At 39.5% G+C, this 24,135-nt stretch overlaps 1 protein-coding gene across 2 annotated transcripts in view; it reads right to left on the bottom strand.

Moving 5' to 3' along the window:
* dip2bb (disco-interacting protein 2 homolog Bb) overlaps positions 1-23,262 on the bottom strand; it is a 44,342-nt gene extending 21,080 nt beyond the window's left edge. The window contains exons 1-5 of one of the 2 annotated variants that reach the window (XM_044123493.1): positions 22,913-23,262; positions 7,770-7,841; positions 6,738-6,890; positions 1,762-1,887; positions 1,320-1,661 (exon numbers count right to left, since the gene is read on the bottom strand). In XM_044123493.1, coding sequence (XP_043979428.1) covers positions 1,320-1,661; positions 1,762-1,887; positions 6,738-6,890; positions 7,770-7,841; positions 22,913-22,997 — 778 coding nt within the window. In that variant the 5' untranslated portion in view covers positions 22,998-23,262. The remainder of the gene's footprint in view (positions 1-1,319; positions 1,662-1,761; positions 1,888-6,737; positions 6,891-7,769; positions 7,842-22,912) is intronic. The other variant, XM_044123494.1, reaches the window with a different exon arrangement.
* Between the last annotated feature and the right edge of the window lie 873 nt (positions 23,263-24,135).

Genomic DNA, 24,135 nt, shown 5'->3' with positions numbered 1-24,135 from the left:
ATGAAGTGCAAACAAGTTTCACTGGAAATAAGCACCAAAAAAGGAAGCATGAGGACTAGATGCAGTGAAACCCCAGAGACGTGCATGTACCAGATTAGAGTTAGTTTGTTATTAGAAGGTCAGATTTACTTATTTCCTGAACTTTCCATAAAATATTAACAGATGCATCATTTGGTTATTTATAAAAATTTTAAAAGTTACAGTGGGCCAAGTATTGAACCTTGGGGTATTCCTTTTTTTTATTCAAAACAAGACTTTACTGTAATGACTTCAACACAACATTCTCTAGTTCCTAGTGTACAGAACATGGATCTATGGATATTAGCCTTCACTCTGTGAAGAATAAATTACTTTTCTACTTTCTATTAATTATTAACAGATTCTTCATTTGGCAAGTTATAATGCTCAGAGAACTATTTCATAAATTTATGGTTGCATGAAATCTTAAAAACAAAAAAACATATTGAAGTTGGTGGTTTTAAGGTGACAAATTGTGGAAATTCTCAACATACCTGACAAATTTGTAAAGGGTTGTAGCTCAGTTCATATGTTACAAAATATCCAACATGATGAATATTCGCTTTTTTTCTTTTCCTTTTTTTTTATTATTCACCAGCAGGTGTATGTACAATAAGCATTATAGTGACAAAAAGCAAAAAGGGGCATTGATCCAAAAAATAATTAACCAAATAATAGAAGGAAGACATGGTGAATATTCTACTTGAATATTTATGATCCAGAGGTTGGTGGCTATTGATTGTATTTGTAAAAGCTTGGCAAGACTCACTAGAGACCCGTGGTGGAGTTCCTCAGGAATACCTTTTTAACATTTTTATTAATTAGGCAATATTGCTAGTAAGCCAAAGCATAGTTTCTACTGTTACGCCGAGTATCACTTATAAAGGCCAACAAAATAATCTGTTTACAAGGTTGTCATAGTTTTACAAAAGCAAGTAACTTTACACTTTCTGCTTCCAAATTGAGAAAAATAAAATGATGATCTCAAAACGTCCAATAAACTCAGAGTCTAGTGAACAATAATGAGTTTGCATTACATAGACATCCAGTAAATGCATAACGTATCATAACTCCACAATCAGGACAACAGACAGCAGTAGCAGTGAATAAAATGTTTGATAAAGCTGTAATGTAGCTGAAAAACACCTTCTTAGTTTATGAAACAGAATCAGATTTTTAAAGAGAAATTCACAGGTTATCACAAAGTAAAGGAGTTCGCATTGGACTTTTAAGGGTTCTTAGCAAACGTTGAGTACGGGAGCAACTTGTGTCCATGAATGTTTCATCAGACTCTTCCTCACCAATGCGACTGTGAGCCAGCATGTCCGTCACGGCTGCAGTGCGGCTCTGCTCCTGAGGCTGGCGGTGAGGTTGTTGCTGAGGTTGCTGCTGGGGTTGATGGTGAGGCTGATACAGCGGCTGGTACTGCGGCTTGTACTGAGGCTGAGGCTGGCTCTGCGCCTGAGGTTTGGCCTCGCCGTGCGACATCGTGGAGGATGCGGAGGATGAGGTGGAGGAGCCCTGGGCGGAGCGGTTCACCCAGTAGTCCGAGCTCTGCAGGTTGGGATGGACTTGAGGCTGAGGAGCGACCGCTGAAGACTGTCTGCGTGCAGATGTCTCATCTTCAGACCCTGAGGAGGAATCTGTGAAAGACAAAAAAACAAAAACAAAAAACAGCATAATGTTTAGTTTAAGACGTTGATGTCTGAATTGAAAGAGAGATAAAAGACTTCTGGGCATTACCTGGTGGTGTGCGGGTTTCAATGGGGGACTGCACATAAGTGGAGCGTCGCTTGGTTGGCATTGGAAGCGCCATTTTTTCCTCTTTGTTTTTAGCCAGTGCAGCTTGGACAGCCTCTGTATGGATATCTGCATAGGTATTGGAAAAAGTACACACCTTGAATCCAACATACTCTAGTTCTGACGCAAAAACAACCAGACAACAAGAAAACCAAAAAAAATTTAAAAAAATCAGCTTAAATGGATCTAAGGTTTAAGATTTTGCTGTCAAAAGCCTGTGGCCTTTGCAGGCCAACTTGCTAAAATGCTCTGAGACTTCTAGATTCACAAGGTGTGAACACAAAAAAAAAATTTCTCATTGGCACATAGAAGGTTTTCTTTTTCTAGTTAGATCTCGCAAGCAAACGCAATTCAATAATATTACAAGTTTAAATCTATTTAGACTTGATGAGAAGGATTACTTTATTATCAACACATATTGGAGATAAAGATTCAAGACCATTTCAATGGTTGGTTGGTTGGACGGATGGATGCTTCAGTGTTACAAAGTAAAGGAGTTCAAGAACATTTTAGCTTTTTTATTTTATTTTTTTTGGCAAGACACTGCTAAAATCTGAGGAAGAAGTGATGAAAATGTTTTCTCGACAAAGAATGAAGCCACGAGGAGAGAATAAAACAGTGTATTAGCCCACTCGCAAGCCTACACAGAAAAAATGCACACAGCAAGAGATGCTGTTCACTCGATGACACCCACAGGCGCATTAAATGGCACCACGTGACCGGGGGCACGCTCAGACCATGCAACACAACATGTGCAAGAGAATTATGCACCGAGAGAAAACACATTTATTACTTCAGTGAAATTGTTTGAACATCAAGAGATAAAAATAAATCAAGAGCAGCCCACTGCACAGCAGCAACGGGGACTATAATTACGTAAATGGCACTCTGATGAACAGATGACTGTGGGCTAAATTATCCTTCCTCATAATGTGCATTTTTTTTCCCCCTGACACAGGAGCGTCAGGAGAGGGTGACTCCTCAAACGTGTCCTGAAGGATGACAGAGTTTCACAGAGACAGTATGTGGCATGTGTTTAACCACAAGTCCAAGCTACACTGACAGTCCAGTGGTGCAGTACAAGCCTGATATGGCACATCTGTAGCACATTAAATGAAAGTGATGAAACAAAACAGGGAATTCTTTGCCTTAACTTCGTTTTATTTTTTACAAGTTTGAGGTTCGATCTTTCATTTACACTTGAAGCTTAATAATAAGAGTAATAATGTGGAATTGGTAATAAAAATAATAGGTATAATTGGCTATACCTATTGAAGTGCAGGAAGATAAACAGTGTGTTTACTGTGTTTACTCCAGCAGGAATCAAGTTGCTTAAGAACTGAAATGTCTGAAGAAGGCCAGGCTTTACACCTTATATAGTTATGTTTTATATCATAGTTTTCTGTTCTTCAGGTTGTTTGGGTTCAAGGTCTTGATTAGACTAAACAAAAATGACGTACCTGAACGGAACTGCACAACTTCTATAGAGAAGTAAAATTTCTACATATTAAAGTGGATGTAGACAGAAGTTCTGCTTCGTTTGAGGTGCGTGTCACAGCGCCATACAGAAGTTGTTACTTCTTGATGGAACTTTGCTGGATTTAATTCTTCCCACAGTCCTTTTTAAGTCTGATTATTATGAATACATAAAACTTTAAATGTTCTGCACAGAAATATGGTTGTATACGTGACATTGGATATCATTTTGAATACTAGAATGATGACATCAACTCCAATTAATAAACATATCCTCACTTCTACATCCTTTCCATCCACTTATCACAATATAAGCACCATTAGTCTTAAGTTTTAAGACACCAGTAAAATCTGTATCAGGGTCAGAATAAAAGATAGTAAAATCTTTTTATCAGGCCAAATATACAAGTATTATATTCTACTAAATATTTGATCTGAGCAATTCTATGAAACAGCAGTAAGTTATTTATTTAAGCTATTTACCTAGCAGTTGCATTTTTTTTAAGTTGCACACCTCCTGTGTCAAAATTACAAGTATGTATGTGCCGATCCACTATCTAAGCATATAGAGCAGTTGAAAAATTACTTACTGAATTTTATAACCTGCAATATAACCTGCAAAGCAAAATTCTACGTTTATGAAGCATTGTAACATTTCAATGCGTGTAAGTTTTGAAATATGTCACAAGTTATTTCATCAAGGAGTTATGTCAAAACAGAGATTAAACCTGCTAACATTAGCATTGTACTTTAGCAAAATTCCACACACACATACACACACAAAAAAAAAAAAAACACTGGCAGCAGAAGCAGCCAGAAGATAATAAAGGTTTATCTTTATTTGTTGGTTCTGATGTAAAAATGTTTTACCAACGTTTAAGTGGCGCTACAGATCATTGTGGTTCTTACTTAAACCAGCTAATCCTGTGTTGGAGCTACTTTTTTTTTTACCCTGATTTAAGCAGAAAGATCGAATTGAGGTTAAAAACCTCTTTTTCAAGGGAGAAAGTAGACTGTTCAAAAAACAGACAGGAGAGACTGCAGTGTCATCAAGATAATTGAGCTAAGTGGGACACTATTCTGATTTCTGATGCTAACCAGGTAATACTCATGAAATGTGTGTCATTTGATCACATTTTAAAGCTACAAAGCATCTCATTAGGACTTTGTGTTAGTAAATTTCTGGTTTTTATGACTCCAATCAGTATTGAAGGAGAAAATCTTTATTGGAGCGTTACTAATTATAACTGCTAATCTGTAAAAACTGGTACAAGTAATAAAATATTATAGTCATTAATGTCCAACCATTACCAAGTTCACTTTTTTATCAGTACCAAAAGACAGCATAACTTTGTCACTGAAACATTTCAACACAGTTTTAAAATATATATTGTAAAGGGTTATTGATTTAAATGAAATGCACATTGAGCAGAAGTGAGCTGGCTGTCACAGCGACTCTTGCTGCATCTTGTTTCCCTCCAGTGACTCTGTATAGATCCACTGCTGCTGACATTTCAGATGACTCCACAGGTTTGTGCTGTTTTCTTATTCTTCTCTATTCCAGCTCCCCGCCCTTATCAGTCAGCAGCAGGTCTTGCACTGAATGTGGATCTATAAAATACTTAAATAAGGAATTGGAACCACCGTTGAATTATTCACTGTTCATAAATAAAGAAGCCCAAAAGCTGCAGTCAAATGTGTGAATATTGAGGAAACAAAAACTGGGATCATTTCCTGATGAAAAAAACAGATGAATTACTTTTCTTACTATACTTTGAACAGGCAGTGCATTGTTGTCACCTTTGAAGCTAAAGTGCAAACTGTGGTCCCCTGAGTGGGAAACTGTGGAGCAGCTGATCTAAAAATAGAACGTGGAAGGCTTGCATGTACGGATGCAGAAAAAAAAAACATGTAGAGGATTTGAAAACAAGCAGGTCTTTTTGATAAAAATTTAAAAAATGACACAAACTAATAACAAAGACAAAGTTAAGTTAAATTCCTGCAAGAAAAAAAATTGGGTGAAGCTCATGTAATGATTTTATGGGACTAAAATACTAGACAAATGTGGCTCACTAGCACAGGTTACTAATGCAGGCTGACAAGTATCTAAGGTATTTTAAGGACTAGATTTTCACAGACAAATTGTGTTTTTTTCAAAACAGAGAATTGTGCAACACAAGAGTGTTGCATCCTTTGCATCCGGAACTTGTAGCTTTCTTTTCGGGCCGGGACTTGAACGCAAGGCAAACGTGCTACCGGCTGCAGCACAATTTACAGATTTACAACCACTGAGCTGCTCTGTGGTTTCAGTGAAAGACTGCTTTTTTAGCTCATTATGGAGCAAGCAAAAGTAGAATATTTTTTCAGTTTAAATAAAAAAATAAAAAATGTACTTTTAACTTCTGGCCTACATGGCAAAAAGCATGAACACCCCTGCTTTATGATGACATTACTATTACTAATATTATTTATATAAAACCAAAAACAATGTAAAAACATATATAATAATAATAATAATAATAATAATAATAATAATAATAATAATAATAATAATAATAATAATAATAATAATAATAATAATAATAATAATAATAATAATAATAATAATAATAATAATAATAATAATAATGCTGCATTCACAAAGTTGTGGGTTCAATTCCAGCTTCCTCCCCTGAATGTTTGTGCAGTGAATGTTGCTGTAGTTAAACAGTTTTCAGTGGCTGGCATGACTAGAGGAGCGCCATTCAAATTCAATCCACATCGTTCCTGTTGAATGCTTTAGTGGTGTCCAGTTTTTCTGGCTCTTGCTGCATGTGAAATGTTGGGTCGGCACATTTAGAGTTGGTCCTAAATGTGCCGATTTTGTCTGATTTAGCTCTGATTTCTCCCTCTGTTTTCCTGAGTTGTTTTTAAACACTTGTTTCCTCAGTAACTCGGTATAACAGACAGGCTCCGGTTCATATGGCTTCTTAGCGAGCCTGCTGGAGCGTTATTGTGATTCCCACAAGAGCAGAGCAGAAGGAGACAGTGTGCAGGATTTCCAAATGAACACTAGCGGTATTCTCCATGTGGTTTCGGTGACCTTTCACCTTGACTGCTCAGACTCTCCACCATCAGGTTTCCCCATCAAGATCAGTGTTGGCTTGTCTCTAAGTACCGTCACATACATCCAGCCAGTGACATCATCTTACTGAGAGTGGGGGGGGCCCTTTCACAAAGGGGTTTCCCAGCTGCAGCCCTCCTCTGCTGACTGTTTCTCTAATCTCCTCACACTCCCATAAACAAACACGCTTCTAATAAACTCCTGTTTAATTGGTCCCTTTGAGACAGCCCAGAGTGCGATTTCAAACACCGGTCACTCATCAAGACGGGCTGATGGAGGCTCATCAAAGGTGCTCGAAGTTTGAGAAGCAAGTTAAATATCAGCGAGACTGTTTCCTGACCTGATCTGTAGCGGTCATCCCTGGTTCCTCCGTTACGATGCGTCCGGCGAGAGCGCCGTTCACGGTACCGGGATGAGTTGGCGGGGGCCGGAGCAGGGGCGTGGCTGGACGAACTGGGGGCGGGGGGCTGTGCATCATTCTGAGGGGGCGCCACTGTCAAACAAAAACAACAAACCTCTTTTAGTGTGAAAAATGTCCCATATAAACAAGAACATCTGTAGTTTTTCATGTGAGCAAAACGTTTGTGTTTCAATACTGGTAGATCTGAGAGAACAAAAGGTCAGTTATCACCCTGAAAGATACAAAGACCTTCACTAGTTTAACTTGATAGAGAACAGGGGAAGTTCCAGACATTGTGAGCTCACCTTTTGGACAAAATAGGTGAGAGCAAAACAGTCCAGCTATAACTAGAGAAGCCCTCAGAAATGGGTTCGTTTTCAGTCCACTGGCCTCATTTGATACAATTTCTGGACATGCTAAGCCTGAAGTGTCAATAAGTGGCACTAATAATAAAACTCTTCAGTGTGTAGGTTGTCACTGAGCCAAGAAGGTCAGTTTCCTACCTTCAGTAGCAGTGTGCAAACCAGTGGGGTAATTTAGAAGGGAAACTGGGCAATTTGGACGTAGATTGGAGCGTCGATAGTTGTACCAATACTTGGAAGTCATAAGAAAATGGGCTTTCTGGTCATTTTTATAAGTACAAATATTTAGAGGCTGCTCAAATAAATAAAAGACTTACTCAGAAGTTTGATGTTTATATCTTATTGTACATCAACCTCTTGATTTGATTAAAATGTATTTAATTTTCAGGAAGTATATCTGTTTTGTGGGGTTATTTTTTTGCATTATATGGCTTCAGGGAAACATCTGGACAAATGCAGGACGGCCACAACAGTAAAACCACCCAACACAACAGGCTGAAACGGCTTTCTCTTTGGTAGAGACCTTAGCAATAAGGTAAGGGGTCCAGATATCCAGTAGATGTTAGAGTCTGTGTGTGTTCTCAGAAACTAAGAGGCGATCTGATCTTACCTGGAGTTTGGATTATGTAGGGAGCCAGGAGTTTAGTCCTCTTCTTCTCGTAGCCCTTCTGAGTGATGTCACCTGTGAAACAAAAATGTTACTCAGATTTAAATTTGCAGAAAAGCATACAAACAACAACTTATCCATCGATTGCGCCTGACAAAATAAAAGTCGACGTTATCAACATTCTCCGCCGATGACTGCATGAATTAACAGTGACTCCTTCTGATTTCGAAAGAAGCCATCTGTGATCAAGACAGGACAGAGCGACAGGGAAAAATACCCACGTTGGAAACCAGTAGGCAGGAGGGTGAAAACAGATGGGCACGCACAGTGTTGCATTGATCTCCAGAGATGGCTGCGGGCGTCAAAGATGAGCCTCAACGAAGGGAAAAACAAAACAGGACTAAATGTGGACGGGGACGGAAGCGTGGGCTGGGGACAGGGTGATTCAGAGACTCAGAGAGAAGTGACGACAGCGGATGAGAAGGTGGAAGATGAATAGAAGATGACGAGAGCACAGATTAGAAAATGGTGGCAATAAGGAGAAAGTGAGCAGATAGAGGTGGGCCGATACTAATTTATTGCCCTGACTTTAACCTTAACCAGGAAGCAGGCCACCAAACCTGTGACTGAGGCCGTGCAGTCTCGATGCACACCTTCATGTGGGTAAAGCTGTCAGATTTTCACATGTACAAGAAATCAATCTGTGGAGCTGATCCCCACTTTTCCAGAAAAAACCCCATCAGGGATGGATCATTCATTCCTGTTTGTTCCTGAGTGAACTGAATATAATCTCTGCCTCAATAAGGGGAAGACCTGTTAACTTTCTGTTAAGTTATAAACTTTGCTCGACAATTATTAAGACTTGGGCCAATTAAAAAGTTTTCTGCACCTTACAGTGACAAACAGGCATGCTTCATCGCTTTGTGTACATTATGATTGTCTGTTTTACTCAGCCAGTCATATTTTGATTAGCATTCAGTGGGTGTTTTCATTAGACACGGAGCTAGCAGTGACGACAAAAGTTCCTGAAAAACACTGAATCCAAATTCATCACTTATTATTATTTTCACCTTTTTTAAGACAATTGAATCTAAAAAAAAAAAAAAAAAGATGCTTGTTTGTTTTAGAAAGATTAGTGTTATTTACAAGCTCTGTGGCTTTCTCTCAGTGGTTTATCACCGCAGATAAGATGGCCTTGCTTAAATATTTGGCACATGGCAGCGGAAAAAGCCACAGACAGTGGGAATAAGCAAGAAAGCTCATGTTTGTGAGGACATCGCCTGGGAGCTCGCTCCAACAAAAATACCAACTAGGGGCAGGAGAGCTTCTTTTTTTTTGAGGGAGAAATACGGAAGAAAGGCAAACACTTCCATAAGTAATGCATGAACAGTACAGTTGGCTGCGCTCAGTCACATGATTTATTTTTAGCTTATGTGAACAGGCAATTTCTCTGCAGAAACACAGAGAGAGAGGAAGAGATGGAGACTGGGATGGGGGGAGGGGTCAGCGTGAATCAAGTGAAACCCAAAAATAATTGCTCCTCCATCTGGATCATTTTCCAGCAGTTAGAGACGAGAGAGTTAAACTATTACCATCACCGGATATGTTGAGGGGGGATTGGAGAAACTGGTGGATAATAATCGCCATCTTGCATTTACAAGATGTGCATCACACAGACACAAATATGAACCAGTACTTGTATGCTTCCAATTTGCAGGTTACCGGGGGTCAAACCACAGCTGCACCATAAGAGAAGGAAAGGGCCTCACTTGTTACCACACTTTCCCACAGTGACCCAGTCATGTCTGTCCCAACGCCGGGACAGACTGAAATCATTTGATGTTTATCTGCAGAATAAACATCAAATGATTTCAGTCGACCTTTGCACGAGACAGCCGCAGCTCGTCCTGGCTGGACACCAAGAACGATGCAAAACATCAAAGTTGTCCATCCTCTCCGGCCCAAACGCTCTCCAACTTTCTGTTGTCGGGAATATTTGAGCTGTGGCTCGGCTGCTCGCTCTCCTTCTGCCCCACGGCCTCTCAGGCTGAATAGTAATTGGCTGCACATCTTCATTCTCTTGCTCTCTCTCTCTCTCTCTCTCTCTGCTTCCCACCCCCATCACATTACACTCAATTGGCCTTGCAAGAAAACAAACTAAATTTGTGTCAACACCTACTTGTTAACAATCAAACAAACTATACAGAATATGACTTTAAATCTACAAAGTCTGGTCCAGTCTTTGTGATGCTGTGTGCTGACTCCACCTGTCACTGGCTGGCTCCGTGCCCCTCCTGCCTTTGTTGGTTGAGTTCAAGTCAGTAATTTTCAACAGGATTGTTGTTTATTCAGCAAAGCGAGGGTCCTGAGGTCCAAAGAGCTGGCGCGGTTTTATCTGCAGAATAAACATCTTCTGAGACCTCCCAGAGGCTCGTTTTTGTTTTTATCTAATCCAACTCATCACGTACAGGCACCAGTAACCGGACACACATATCCTGCATGAGTATCAAGAACATTACTCTGCATGTTTATAAGGTGCAGCAGTGGCTCAGGTGGAAGAGGTTTGTCCTGTAACAGGGGGGCTGCCCATTAACCCCCCACTCCATCTGTCTCAGGCACTTTGTCATTGTGGAGTCCTTGGACTTGATAAAGCACTATCCATTTACCATTTAAACGACAACAAGGTTTGGGTTTTAACTCGGAACAATTTAAATAAAACGGGTTCCTCACGGCTCAAAACCATTTTCCTGTAGATTCAAGCAACAACTGTAACATTTAGGACAATCCTGATCAAGCGAGCAATAACTATGAGTATTATGAGGTCTTGTAGGGACCGTTATGAGCATGCAGTTAATTGTTTTTACATAACACAATATGCAGCTCTGGAAAAACTGAAGATCCCGCTGCACTGAACCCCATTGACATCCTCCTGGTTCTTCCACCACGTATTGATTTCTGAACTATTCCTGAGATAAAAACATTAGTGTTGTTGTTTCTAAATGAATATAAACTTGTTTTCTTTTTGTTTACCATTTTATTTTCACTCTGAAACTGGAAATATAACTGAACTTCTTACATCGCCTGTATGCTTGTGTATGATTGCAATGTGGAGCAGTTCAGAGGGTTGTCTTGCTCTTTCTTGCGCCTGTGCTCGTGAACTTGTGCATGTTGGTACAAGACCACAAGTATGTCAACACTAATACGCTGTGTGACTGACAATTAGGCTTATGCAGCTATTCAAAGAAGCTGTGAGCGAACTCAAGTTAAACCCTGCAACCATTTTCTCCCACTTTAAGCACACAAAATAGTTTCTTGCAATAAAATGTTTTCCACAGATCACACAGCTGTTCTCTTTGATCACATTGCTCCCGACAGGTCATAGTTGAAGATACGTTTGCAAAGCTGTTAGCAATTTCAACATGCATTCTTTTTTTTTTTTTCTGCAGTTAGAAGGTTGGAGCTGCAGAGACACACCAAAAGAAAACACAATTATCTCACATATAATAAGCCCTCTGTGTATATTCTGTCACAGTGGATGATATTACTGAAAGAGAAGACACATCTGTAGTTCTGTCGGTTCAGACCAAAACTAGTATTACAAGCCCAGCAGGGTGAAAACGGTCTCCAATCATTCTCCTCCTGTGGAATAGGAAGCTGGGTGTGGCCAACATGGGCAACAAAGAGAATCATGTTTTCCTCCACACATTCATTAGACTCATCCCTGATGGGACTGATGACATCAACACACACATACACACACACACAGTCCCAAGAGGCCCAGAAGCAGCAATATCAAGGGTCACAAAGATAAAAGGCAAATAAGCGCAGGTGCGTATTTGATGCCTCCGGATGCAAAGTTTTCTCTTTGTGATAAAAAAGCAGGAAGAAGAAGACATGTCTGATGCACACTTTAGCATTTACTGGCGTCTGCTGCTACATAGACTGTTACTCAATATTTCAATTCAAAAATATTTTATCTGTCCCAAGGGCAAATGAAATGCTGTCATAGCTCGCATCATCCAAGTATCTTCAAAAGAGTCGTTGTGGATGGTGATGCTGTGGGCAGGAAGGATCTCTGGTCCAAGTCAGTTTTTCTACAAATCTGAAGAAGCCTTTGACTGACGACTGCTGTTGTATGACGCTCTCATGACAGTCACAACATGCCAACAGCTCGATTTCAAGGCAACAAAGATGATATTCCACAGTAACATGCCCTGGATGACAGTCAGAGGTGGACAAGAACCACTGATCCTCCTCATTTGCTTTTTCTGCTTCTCTGTCTAAAAGTAAAAAAGTAAAAGCAAACACCCTTCTAGCAGCGCAGCATTCAAAACCAGAGGGATTAGCTGTCCAAACAAGCAATACCTTAACCGAAAGAACTATGAGCAAAAGTCGACAAAATGATCAAATCAGAGCTAACAAAGCTGCTTCCACCATGAGCATTATATTCTATATCCAATCTTATTTACTGTCTAAACGCCTCAGAGAGCCGAAGATGAACAACATGGTTTGAAACTAGAAGCAAGTCTAGATTCATGAGTGACGCAATTCCAGACACAAGCAGAAACCAAAAAACCGGACAGAGATGATCCAGTTAGAGACAGTCTGATGAACAGTCTGCAGTCCACTTTATTTAAACATTCAGACTCTATTGTTGTGCTTTGACAAGAAGAATGAATGCAACAGGTAAACAGAAAAATATCTGAGGAACATCCTGAAAATGGGTGCCATTTATTTAAGGATTTTTCTTATAAGGTTTAGATTTTTTTAATTTTTTTAGTAGGAGCATATCCAGGTAATGTTGCTGTTTTTGTGGAGCCGTTTCAGGTCAGTCGGTGGTCCTTCAGTGTGAAACAGTCCTAAAAACATTGTTTTACTCTACTGACTTTCAGCTGGCAAGCCACGAGCAATTATCACATGCAAAAAAAAAACAAAGCACAGACTGGCTTCTCCTGCTGCAGCCTCGAAACCACTAAAAAATTTAAGCATACGGGACTCACAAAGACAATAAATTGAGCTGATTCAGAAATATTTCCTGACAACAACAACAACAACAAAAAAACAACAAAGCCAATCACTATTAATAAGGCTATATTGTTTAAAGAACTACAGCTTGCAAAATAGGAGAATTTTTTGTAAAGTATCAGATAACAGGCTAGCTACTTGAGAAAACTGCTTGACATATTAATCAACTACTGTCAGATGGGTATATCTGTTTTACTTTGCAAAGAGAAGAGCAAAAACACAATATAAACATAATTACTTGAAGTATCGTCAACTACATTTCAGTTTGGTTTAGTTTTTGCCAACAGTTTTACTTGAACAGGTTATAATCTCATGCCATCCAAATAGTCACATCTGTCCTGAGTTTATGGCTGGATGAGAATCTCCTCGATGTATTGTCAAACTATCTAAAGGAAGCAGTTCTCACATTTCGTGTGCAATAGCCTTTATGGCTTGGAGCAGTTTTGTTTTGTTTTTTTTTTTTTTTGTTTTTTTTTTTTTGCTGCAACAACTTTTAATCTGGAATGGTTTATGGAAAGGGCAGAGCAGCATGTGGAAGTGCACATATGGGGGCAGCACGAGGGTTGCGTCAGCAAAAACCTGGTTGACCAGAAGGAAGAAGTGGTGATAACATGGGGTGACAAGTAAAAATGTTACGGTAATGATACTTTTTAGTTGATTCAATTTAGCCACAACTTAGTCAGAAGTCTTAAAATGATGCCAAAACTGATACCTGCTGCCTTTCCAGTAGTAATCCACAGTCCTGATGCTTTCTATGTTCTCTCATGAAAGTAAAAGGAATCAGTCTATGAGTGCATCATAGTTGCATCCCATGCAGAAACAGTATTTACAGACCGGTTTATCATGAAGGAGAAAGTAGCATGTACACAAGAAGAAAACCTAGATTAAATGACAGAGCACTCACTGATCTGCATTGCAGGCTGAGACCTTCTTCTGTTAAATAATTGAGTGAACACACACTGACCCATGAACCACTCACCGCTCTCTATGCCATAACCACCAACAACCTTGAATTATTTATTTTAGCTTTTGCCATTTTTACCAGCCAAAGCCAAACAATGAATCACAGAGTTATAATGATAATGGGACGGCGTAAAAAGCAGCCTAAAAGGTACAACAGATTAAAGCCCATGTGAGGCTCCCTGTGAACATGAAAGCAAGATGATTCAGGATTCAGCTCCCCAGCTGACAGTGCAGCTCTCTGTGAAGGTGTGCACCGGAGTCTCCTCTAAATTATTCAGTCGTTTCAGAACAGAGCTTCAATTTTAGAAGTGTTTGTCTGTGTTCCCGACCAAATTAAAGGCTTAATATTTTTTTTTAAAAAGAAAAAAGGAAGGTCTTATGTTTTACGGTGACATGGTCAGTGCCAGAACGTTTTCTTTCATCATGTTTAGTCGAGTCCAGGCAGGAAGGCAGAAACTCAGAGGGCTGTTCCTCTGAAACACTAAACGACTGAAATCTGGTTTTTCCCGGGAGTTTGCACACGCAGAAAACAAATCCATCTAAAAAAGGTGCAACTCGCACTTTATGCACACACAGTCAGTGCTATTCGATGGGTTTTAAGAAAGGAAGACAATATCTTCATACTTTTCCTTCCCTAAATTATCTACTATAAAAACATAGGCATAAATGATTTTATTCTTGCACGACTTCTGGTTATATTTTTGACCACCTCCCGTTTTTAGTAAGTGGCATTACAACGAATGTTTGACTGTTCCTTTATCACGATAATATATTTCAAATGTAAAATGTTTGGTCAAAAAACTACTTTTTGGACCAAAAGAAATTGTTGGGTTTTTTTCTATTTCATTTTGTTATTATTAAATGTTTCAAATCATGAAATGTACTTCAATCTCAGAGCAAAATAGCCAGAGCAAACACTAAAAATTGTTATCAAATTATCATCACATTTATTAAGAAGAAATATCCAAACCAATCTGCCTCTGCAGTAAAAAAAAAAAAAAAAAAGTAATTGCCCCCTAAACATAATAACTGGTTGGGAAACACTGCATTCAAGCCTTTTGTGATAACTTTTCAATCAGTCTTCAACATTGCTGCAGAGGAATTATGGCTTCCTCTTCATCACAAATTGGTATAAATGCAGCCACGTTGGAAGGTTTGTTTAAGGTCATGCCACAGCATCTCATTTGTACTTAAGCCCAGACTTCAGGCCATTCCAGAACAATTTTTTTCTGGTGGATTTTCTGATGTGCTTTGGATTGTTCTCTTACTGCATAATCTGAGGGCTCTTAGATTTAAGGTCAAAAACTGATGGCTTGATATCCTCCTTTATGCTAGAGAACTGATGGCTTCATCGGTTACATCGACTCGTCCTCCTCCTAAATCCCAGGCTGTCACAGTAGCACTCTGATGTTAGATTATTGACATGACACTGTTTTTATTGGGTTAGTTTCATGCCGGATGTAATGAGATGGCACACCTTCCAAGAGGTTCCACTTCAGTCGACTCAAAATTTCCCTAAAAGTCTTGGGGATTCTCAAGATATTTTACAGCAAATATGGGGAGTGTTTGTGTGTTTTTTAGTCAGCAAGGAATCATGTAGTTAGTGACATTTCAGACAAAACTTTTTAAAAGAATCAGTATCAAAATCAGCACAATTGAACTGTCTAAAAGTGAAAAAGTAAAAGCAAAAACCCTTAGAAAGTCGGCAGGTCCGATTTTTTAAAGATCTTCATAAACAGTGCAACCCTAGTTGTATTCATGGAAACTAAAATATATTAAGTCTGCCAGATCTTCACTGCTACACACATTTCAGTCACAGGATGTAACTTGGATGTATTGTGTTCATCTAGTTGATAGCCTTTAGGAAACCTCAGACTAAAGGCAAAGATCTTTCCACCCATTCTCACTTCTAGTACTGACTGATCTCAATAACCTTCGAGTAACTTCCTTTCCAAAAACTAATCTAATTTAATCTAATGTGGATTAAATTTAAATGATTTTCTGCGAGATCAAGATGATCAGACAGATCAAAGATTGTTATTGACAATCTCAGATCTGCAGGGGTAAAAAGAAAACCTGACAGGAAGTAGTTATTGTTGGTGGGCATGTGAGAGGCAGAGATCCCCAGCAGCAGTTTCAGCCTAATGTGACTCACAGGCTAAATGAGCTAGGCTTGTTGCCCCCTGATGCTCTGTGACCTAGATTGAGAGATGCAGGCAGGACTATAATCTCTCATTTCTCTCCCTCTCCCACTGTATAGAACAGGGTGCAGACATGCGCGGAGACAAGAGATAGATGGTCTCCAGAAATCCACCAGACATTATTGATCCTTTACAGCAAGAGCTGGGGAGATGATCAAATTACGAAACCGAGAAAAACTGCTCAAGTAGCTGCAAAGTGTGCCAGACTGTTTGTTTACGGGACACATTTATAGCACCACGCACATATGTGGAGTGGGACAGTGCAGATGGCATGGATCACCGGCACTGGAGTGAGTTTCCACTTGGCTTAAAGCATCAACAGCGCTGCGAAAAAGTATTTGCCCCGCGAAGGCTTCTTTATGTTTTTGTTTTTTAACCACATTTTAAAATTTCCAGTAAAGAAGATCCATATCTTCTTAATGCGTGCAGAAGGCAGTTTTCAAATTATGATGATTTTTTTTTTTTTGCCAAATCCAGGGTTGGTTTCTGCAAGTTCTTTAAAATCACTACAATAGAGCCTACTTCCTGTCTGGCATCAGAAAGTAGGCTTAAAAATCTCAAAAGGAAACAAATCATCAACTAAGAAAAAAACTTATCTGATATTTATTGTAATGGAAAAGGTCACACAACAATTTCTAAAGTTGTGAGACTTCAGTGAACTACAGTGAGGGTCATGAACTACACAAAGAAAACATGATGAACCTTCCCAAAGATGACTCACAAAGGAGGTAAAAAAATTTAAAATAAAAGAAATTAAGGCTGTGGTGTGGTCTAGTCAAAGTCTGTACATTAATCTAATGAAGATGCTTTTCCATAGTCTTAAACAACCAAGTCACACTTGTGGCTGAATTAAAACAACACTTACATCCTCCACAGCAATGTACATTTTGATGGTTTCTGAACAGTTGTTTGTATTTATTGGCTTTACATTGAAAAAACCCATTAAGTACAAAGTTGCCTCACATTAACTTTTGTTTGATTATGTGAACCATACATTTTCAGTCAAGATATAAAAGAAATCTTGAAGTAGGCAAATTCCTTTTCTACAGGTTTAGAGCCGCTGAGGAAAAAAAATATTAATTTTAAATTTATCTTAAAATTATTTCCTGACATTAATCGCAGAATTCTGACTGAATGCAGATTTTGTGAAGGAACGCGTCAGATTCAAGTGATTTTTCCTACATGGCAGAGGGGTTCCAGTAATCTGGAATTAATATCGGAATTTGTAGATTTTATCAGTGGCCTTGATTCCATATTTTTCACAGCAATTCCCTTTGGACAAAATACTTTTTGCAACCTACAATTGTGCTTTGAGTAGTTATCTAAATGAACCACCTTTGTACTGTCACTGGGAATCTTTGACCAATTGGAAAGCACATTCTTAAACCCTGAAGTCTTAAGCATCGGATGCTTTGGTTTTATGCACCACAATCTAGAAAGTTTGAAGAAGTGGTAGAGCAGCTCACTCAGACTGCATGTGTCCACTCGAATTGATGAGTTCTACGTTAGTGTGTGGTCTATCTCAAGATGACATTAGCATCCTCACTTTTCCCAGTGCAACAAACTACAACAGAATAATCTGTTTCTCGCTTGGTGTGGAGTGACGTTTGATGTTCTGATTGATCATAACATTTTCCTTTCCACACATGAATAAGTTCATCTGATCTCTTGTTCTATTTATATCCTTATCTGTCTACTCTACATGGCAGCACTTCCGTGACACCTACCACACTGGCGTTGTTAGCTTTTTCTAGCTCTTCTACCAGTGTCCTCATGGTGGCTGCCTCCATAAATGCAAGATGGAGGCAACCACCATGATATCACTCATTAACGTAGGAACTGCCATTTTGGAGTGTCAGGTTCAGTAATAACCATCTAATTTGATGTTTGAGCTCATTGATAATGGAAGTGATAGATGAGTCCTTGACTGGGCAGAAATACACATCTTTAGCAGCAAATGGCGCTAAAATAGTGACGCAAAAACCCACCAACGTAACGGTAGCTACAGGCATATCTAACTTTAATCCAAGGTTTGGTTGTAAAACAACAGCCCAAGCTTTATGCATCTCACTGAGGTCTGTTCAATCCATTATCTGAAACCAGACAGAGTATCACATAGCTGCCAAAACTACAAAGACATGACCATTAATCTAAACTGACAGGCAAGGCAAGGAACCCATCAATAAGAGAAGAAATGACTCTGGAGAAGCTGCAGACATCCGACAGCTGAGCAGGAAGTAGCCGGTGAATGTTGAAACAGAGGTCCTTAAGGCGAACATCGTCTCTAGATGACAGTAGCTCACCACAATGTTCTCTCCCTTCTTCCTTCCCTTCCTTTTCTTCTCTAGGTGTTGTTTATTTTTGCGTCACCCAACAGGGTTTCCCACTAATTCCAGCAGTGAGCTTAGTATTGCGCTACATTCGTTTTCTCTTGCAAGTTAAGTTTTGGAAGTCGTAAATTAGAATTTTGATTTAATCTTATCAGAGCTGCTTCTTCCACATGTTTGCTGCAATTGCTTTCTTTTTGACACTTTCTCACAAAGTCCAGATTTGTGTGCGTGTGCAATAGTTGTCCATTCAACACATTTCCCCACCTTCAGTCAGGAGCAGCTTGACAGATCTGGCTGCAGCTCCACATTAAGATGGACTCTGCATTCCACTTTGCTCAGCAACACAAACTGCTGTTGCCCAGCGCATGGCAATACAAACAAATATGTTTCTCAGAGAAAGTCTGTTAATCCTGCACATCAAACACAGGGTAGTGGCAGTGGCATGCTGTCGGGATAATACTGCTTTTCTTAATCAGAAAGAGGAACACGGGTCAGAGTTAATGCAAATGAATAAAAGGCAATTCTGGAACTTGACAAATACTTGAGACTGGGGTGGAGGTTCACCTTTCTGCAAGACAAACCCCCCAAACATCTAGGCAGAGCTATGATGCAATGCTTTGGATCAAGCATATTAATATTTCAAGGTGGCCTAGTCAAAGTCCAGACCTAAATTTTTATTGAGAATATGGACGTCGTTGAAATCTAAAGTTTCTTAGCTACTTCACAGAGAATTGCCAAACATGTAATTTATTTACATGGCAGCTCTGTTGTTGCTCACTTGTTTTTATAAGATATATTTAATGGTAATTGAGAAGCATTTTATTTACATTTTGTTATTAGAAATTGAATTTATTTGTGTGAAGAATGAGCACTTTTAAGATCATACTTTCAGACTGCATAAAATCTAACGGTAATGGAGTTGAAAGAGTCTGTACATTTATCTTGATGTATTTATTGACAGCTGTTCTCACTAGTGTTGTATGTTTCCTTGTATTGTCTTTGTTTTATTAAATTTTATCTTTGGTCCAAAGAAAATAAAACATTTTAAAAAATGGTTAACAAAAAAAACTTTAGTCTATAGCTGTGGAAAGCTGGTAGATTCATCCCCTAGTTGAAGCAAAAAAATAAAAAAGGAAAACAGCTCAATCACATAAAAAAAAAACAAAAAAAAAAACAATGAGGTTTGTTATTAAGATGCTCTGGAGGACACATGTGAAGTCACTGGGTTGTGGCAGATGTCCCATCGCATGAAGACCTTCTAAATGAAACTTAAATAGCTACATGAGTCCGGCCGTGTGAAAAACAACAACCTGGTCAAACACATAATCCCCATAGTGCAGGGAATAAGCACTGGACACTTGTACCCTCGTCCAGAGCAGCTTAGACTGTTGTGGTTTAGTGCTCTACATTCCAGCCCAGCACAGTCACTAAGACCTTTACCCCGTCAAAGGTTTTCTTTGTGTCCTTCCAGTCATGGAAGTTAAAGTAGGTGGAGTTGCTCTGTTTCCTCTCCTAGCTGCGACTATCGCCACTAACATGCACAGAAGCAAATGCACATCACACTGCAGCCCTGTGTGTTTTCAGACAGGACATAAAAGATGCTGATGCACATTTTCCTGCGCTTGTTGCTAGGGGGAATCCCATCTACGGGGACAACAATGAGGGGAATTGTTGCCATGTAAAAGATATCCATGACAAAGTTTCAGGCTCGCTGGGAGTCCAGCTGCTTCTCGCCTTGTTGCCGTCAGCCGTTTACAGCCTGAGTGGACGGTGGACAGACGGCGAGGACGCTTCATGACACTAGAAGGTGTAGATGGAGAAGAAGAAAAAGAAGAAGCATCTGGAGAGCAGGAGCTTTTCATCACATTTGATCTAATGTTTCAAACGACAGGGTGGCCCTCTGAGACGGACTGAGGCTCTTACAGAGGGATATGAGGTGTCACCTTACCACACAGCTTCACTCAAAAGATTAAAACAGACAACAGTCTGAATATACTATTAGCTGTGGAGATGTCCCAGAAACTTTGACTTGACACTGAATCCAAGAAATGTATTTACTTCGATAACTAATTTAAAAATAACAGCCTTTTCGCTTCAATAACTTAGATTATTGAACTAATTTTAATATCAAATCAAAGTGAGCAAATAAAAAAAAAAAACAGAGTGGTAATTCCATCTATTAAGAGAATAAGGCAAAACAAATTGCCTTATTTGTTTGCGAAAAAGTAACCAACCCACTTCTTAAATTATAAAATAAGAAATGAACTATGAATTTTTTTTCACTGTCCACTCTGAGGCCTGACAGAACCTGTCTGACAACATGAGGTCGGCCCAAAGATCTAAAACACAACATGCCATTTAGACACAGATCTAAAGGAAATCAAGCATAGATGAGAAAGGGTCACTGACATCTATCATTCTGGAAAGTATTAGAAAGCCATTTCTAAGGCTTTTCAACTCCAGTGAACCACAAAGTGAGCCATTATCCAAAAGTGGAAAAAACACTGAACTGTTGTGAACCTTCCCAGGAGAGGTTGTCCTACAAACACTACTCCCAAAAGAGCATCAACCACACATCCAGGGAGCCACAAAGACTCCAGAACTGCATTTAAAGAACTACATGCCTCACTTGGGTTTAGTATTTATGATCTGACAATAACAAAGAGACGTGGGAAACCAAGGCATACATGGATTTCGAGGCCAAAAGCACAGCTGACCACAAGGAGCCATCTGCCATTCGCCAGAAACAACAAGCAGACGATGTTCAAGACTTTTGGGAGAAATATCCTGTGAACTTACAAGGGAAAAACTAAATATTTACATCTGGTCTTAAAACAACAAAACATTTCAGAATAAATCATATCTACAGTCAAACACAGCGGTGGTAGAGTGATGGTCTGGGATTGATAGAATCATGAATTCTGCTCCTGAAGGAGAATACCCAAACATTACTTTGTAACATTAAGCTCAAGCTCATTTAAGTGGTGCATCAAGTCAATGATTAAAAAAAAAAAAAAACACCAGCAAGTCCACATCAGAATTACTAGAACAACATTGTAAATGAGGGTTCTAGAGAGGTCTAGTCCAAGTCTGGACCAAACTCCAACAGAGATATTGTGCTTTGGTCTAAAAACGGTTTAATGTGGATGAAATAAAACACCAAATCAATTTAAAAGACAATCAAAATTGCTTGACGACAATTGTTTCTGTCAAAGTTGGTACAACCAGTTAGTGGGTTCAGGGGTAAAGTAGCTTTTTCGGGCGGCACCAGGTTGGTTGGGAATTTTTTCCTTAGAAATACAAACTTTTCATTTTATCTTTGGTCCAAAGAAAATAAAACATTTAAAAAATGGTTTAAAAAAAAAACATTTAAAAAATACATGCTTTTTTTTGGGGCGTGCTCCGGTGGCGTAGAGGGTAGCGCGCCCCACGCTCGGAGGCCCCCAGTCCTCGACACGGCCGCCGCGGGTTCAATTCCCGGACCCGACAACATTTGCCGCATATCTTCCCTCCTCTTCTTCCCCCCCTTCCTGTCAGCCTACTGTGGTATAAGGGACACTAGAGCCCACAAAAAGGACCCCCTGGTGGGAAAAAAATAAAAAAATACATGTTTTTATTTAATTATTGAGGATATATTTGTCTGATACTAAAACCTATTTGATGGCGCAAAACAAATAAACGAGACAAGAAGGTAAAAACAGAAGAATGTTGTAAGGGGAAAAATAATTTTTCACAACAGTCAAACACCAAAAACAATACTTTAGAAGATTACCAGAACTATTAAGAGATGTTTTTAAAGAAAGACCTTGTGTTTTTTGCAATCTATGAACAAAATGACAAGAGTTTTTTTCTCCACCAAGGTTCCCGTCTCAAGTTTCACCTTTGCTCCGACAGACAGGACAGCTAAATGTATGCATGAGGCTCTGTGTTGCAGCTAAGACGTCATTAGTGGCACATACCTCCTCTTGTTTGGCTCTATGTGAAGCATAAAATTACTCATCCTCCTCCAGGCACCAAAGAACTGCACGGCACAAATCAAGTTTCTGCCTAGTGATTCACAGTGTGACGAGGAGACTTGCATAACATCCAGACCCATATTCCCTATTCCTACAGTAATGTTTTTTAAGCAAATGAGCCTTCATTATGTGCTGCAGATCAGAGTGAAAGCTTTGAGAGGAGCAGAGATGGATGCTGGATGGACCACAGCACCATCACTATCCACTGATCCTCATGCACAGGGCCTCCGGAATGACAAGCCTGGCCCACACTCAACAACAGGAGTGGATGGATGCTCATTTTACCAATATGGACTAACTACAAGATGATAATGCGGATTCAAAACAAGAATTCACTACAGATGTCTCATAAAAAAAAAAAAAACATTAAAAAAACACAAACTATAAGTGATAATCCCTACGTGTAGCAGTACAAATGGCAGGGATTTCATGGGATTTCATGTGTGTTTATATTTTGCCATGTTCGTGACTCGACCCACTGCAGTAGCTGGGACTCAACCAGCTGACACAGAGACCCTGTCAGTCCCCGAAGGAACACAAATCTGCAAATAAATCCACAGTTTCCACCAAATCTAAAGCTCCTGAACCCGCTGCAGGAACATCCAGCCTACCTTCGGACAGCTCCAGGTCCAGCTCCGCCAGCTGGTCCCTGACCTCTTTCGGCAGAGCCGACAGATCAACGCCGCGCTCGGTCATCTTCGGAGGCTCCGCAGCCAGCGGGGTGGATCTGATGAGCTCGAAGGGCAGCAGGTGACTATCCGGCGAGAGGCTATAAGAGGGAGCAGGGGGAGGGGAAATAAACAATCAAGACGTGGTAGCGGTGTTGTTTACTCCATCTCCGCGACTCCCCGACACCGCCATGACTGTGGGAGATGAAAACAAGTCGGCAGAGAGGAGTCCGTTAGTCACGTGACCCGGGATGGTGGGACCCTGTGGAGGCAGGAAGTGGACCCGGTGCGCCCTCTGCTGTTAGCAGCTGGAAGTGAAACAAGCTTCTTTCACCTCACCTGACTCACCCCAGGTGGAAAATGGCACCCTACCATAGGGACGATATGGACTTAAATGTTCATCACAATAGTTTCTGATACTCTTGTTGTAACGATAAAAGTGACGATAAGAACTATTTGTTATTTTTTGTTCCTTACCGTGTCGCCTCCATGGCTCAACAAATGCAAATACTCTTGAAAACATACTCATTTATGATAAGAGTGTGATTTTTATCTAAACTGCACATGGTAACTCCATAATATGTTTAAAATATATTGATATTTATTGACACTCTCATTAGAAAAAAATGAGAAAGACAAAAAATAATAATCTCAATAATAAAACACAGTATTGGGGGATTTTAAACATTTTGAATTGGAATGTATTTTGAATTTAACATTAAATCCAAATTCTTAGGATAAAAAATTTACTATAATAAATGATAAACATGATAAATTAGTACCTAATTTTTATTCATCTCTGGAAAGAAAAATATTTTATTTACACCTGAACACCAAAAGGTTTCCTTATCTTACTCATTTAACAAAAGATATCCTTTTTTTTCCTACCCAAAGAAAATTTAAGACACCTTGTGCAGTGGTTTGCAACCCTGGACCTAAACTACCTCTGCCCTGCATGTTTTAGATGAATCCGCTTTTATATTAACAGTAGGAAGAGCTTGCTCTGGGTTTAGTGACGACATTTGAGGGGGTTTTTCAGCATCTTGCAGTCTGCTCTCAAAGTGAAATTGCTTGGACAACCAAACCTGGAAATGTCTACTTGCAGAATATTTTCCGTCAGGGGAAATCAAGAATTTAAATTTCTTTTGAGATCTCTTCATGTTATC

Source organism: Gambusia affinis, linkage group LG07 (assembly GCF_019740435.1).
Source record: "Gambusia affinis linkage group LG07, SWU_Gaff_1.0, whole genome shotgun sequence".
NCBI lineage: Eukaryota > Metazoa > Chordata > Actinopteri > Cyprinodontiformes > Poeciliidae > Gambusia > Gambusia affinis.
The sequence above is the reverse complement of the archived record's forward strand: the minus strand, read 5'-3'. Positions and strand labels throughout refer to the sequence as shown.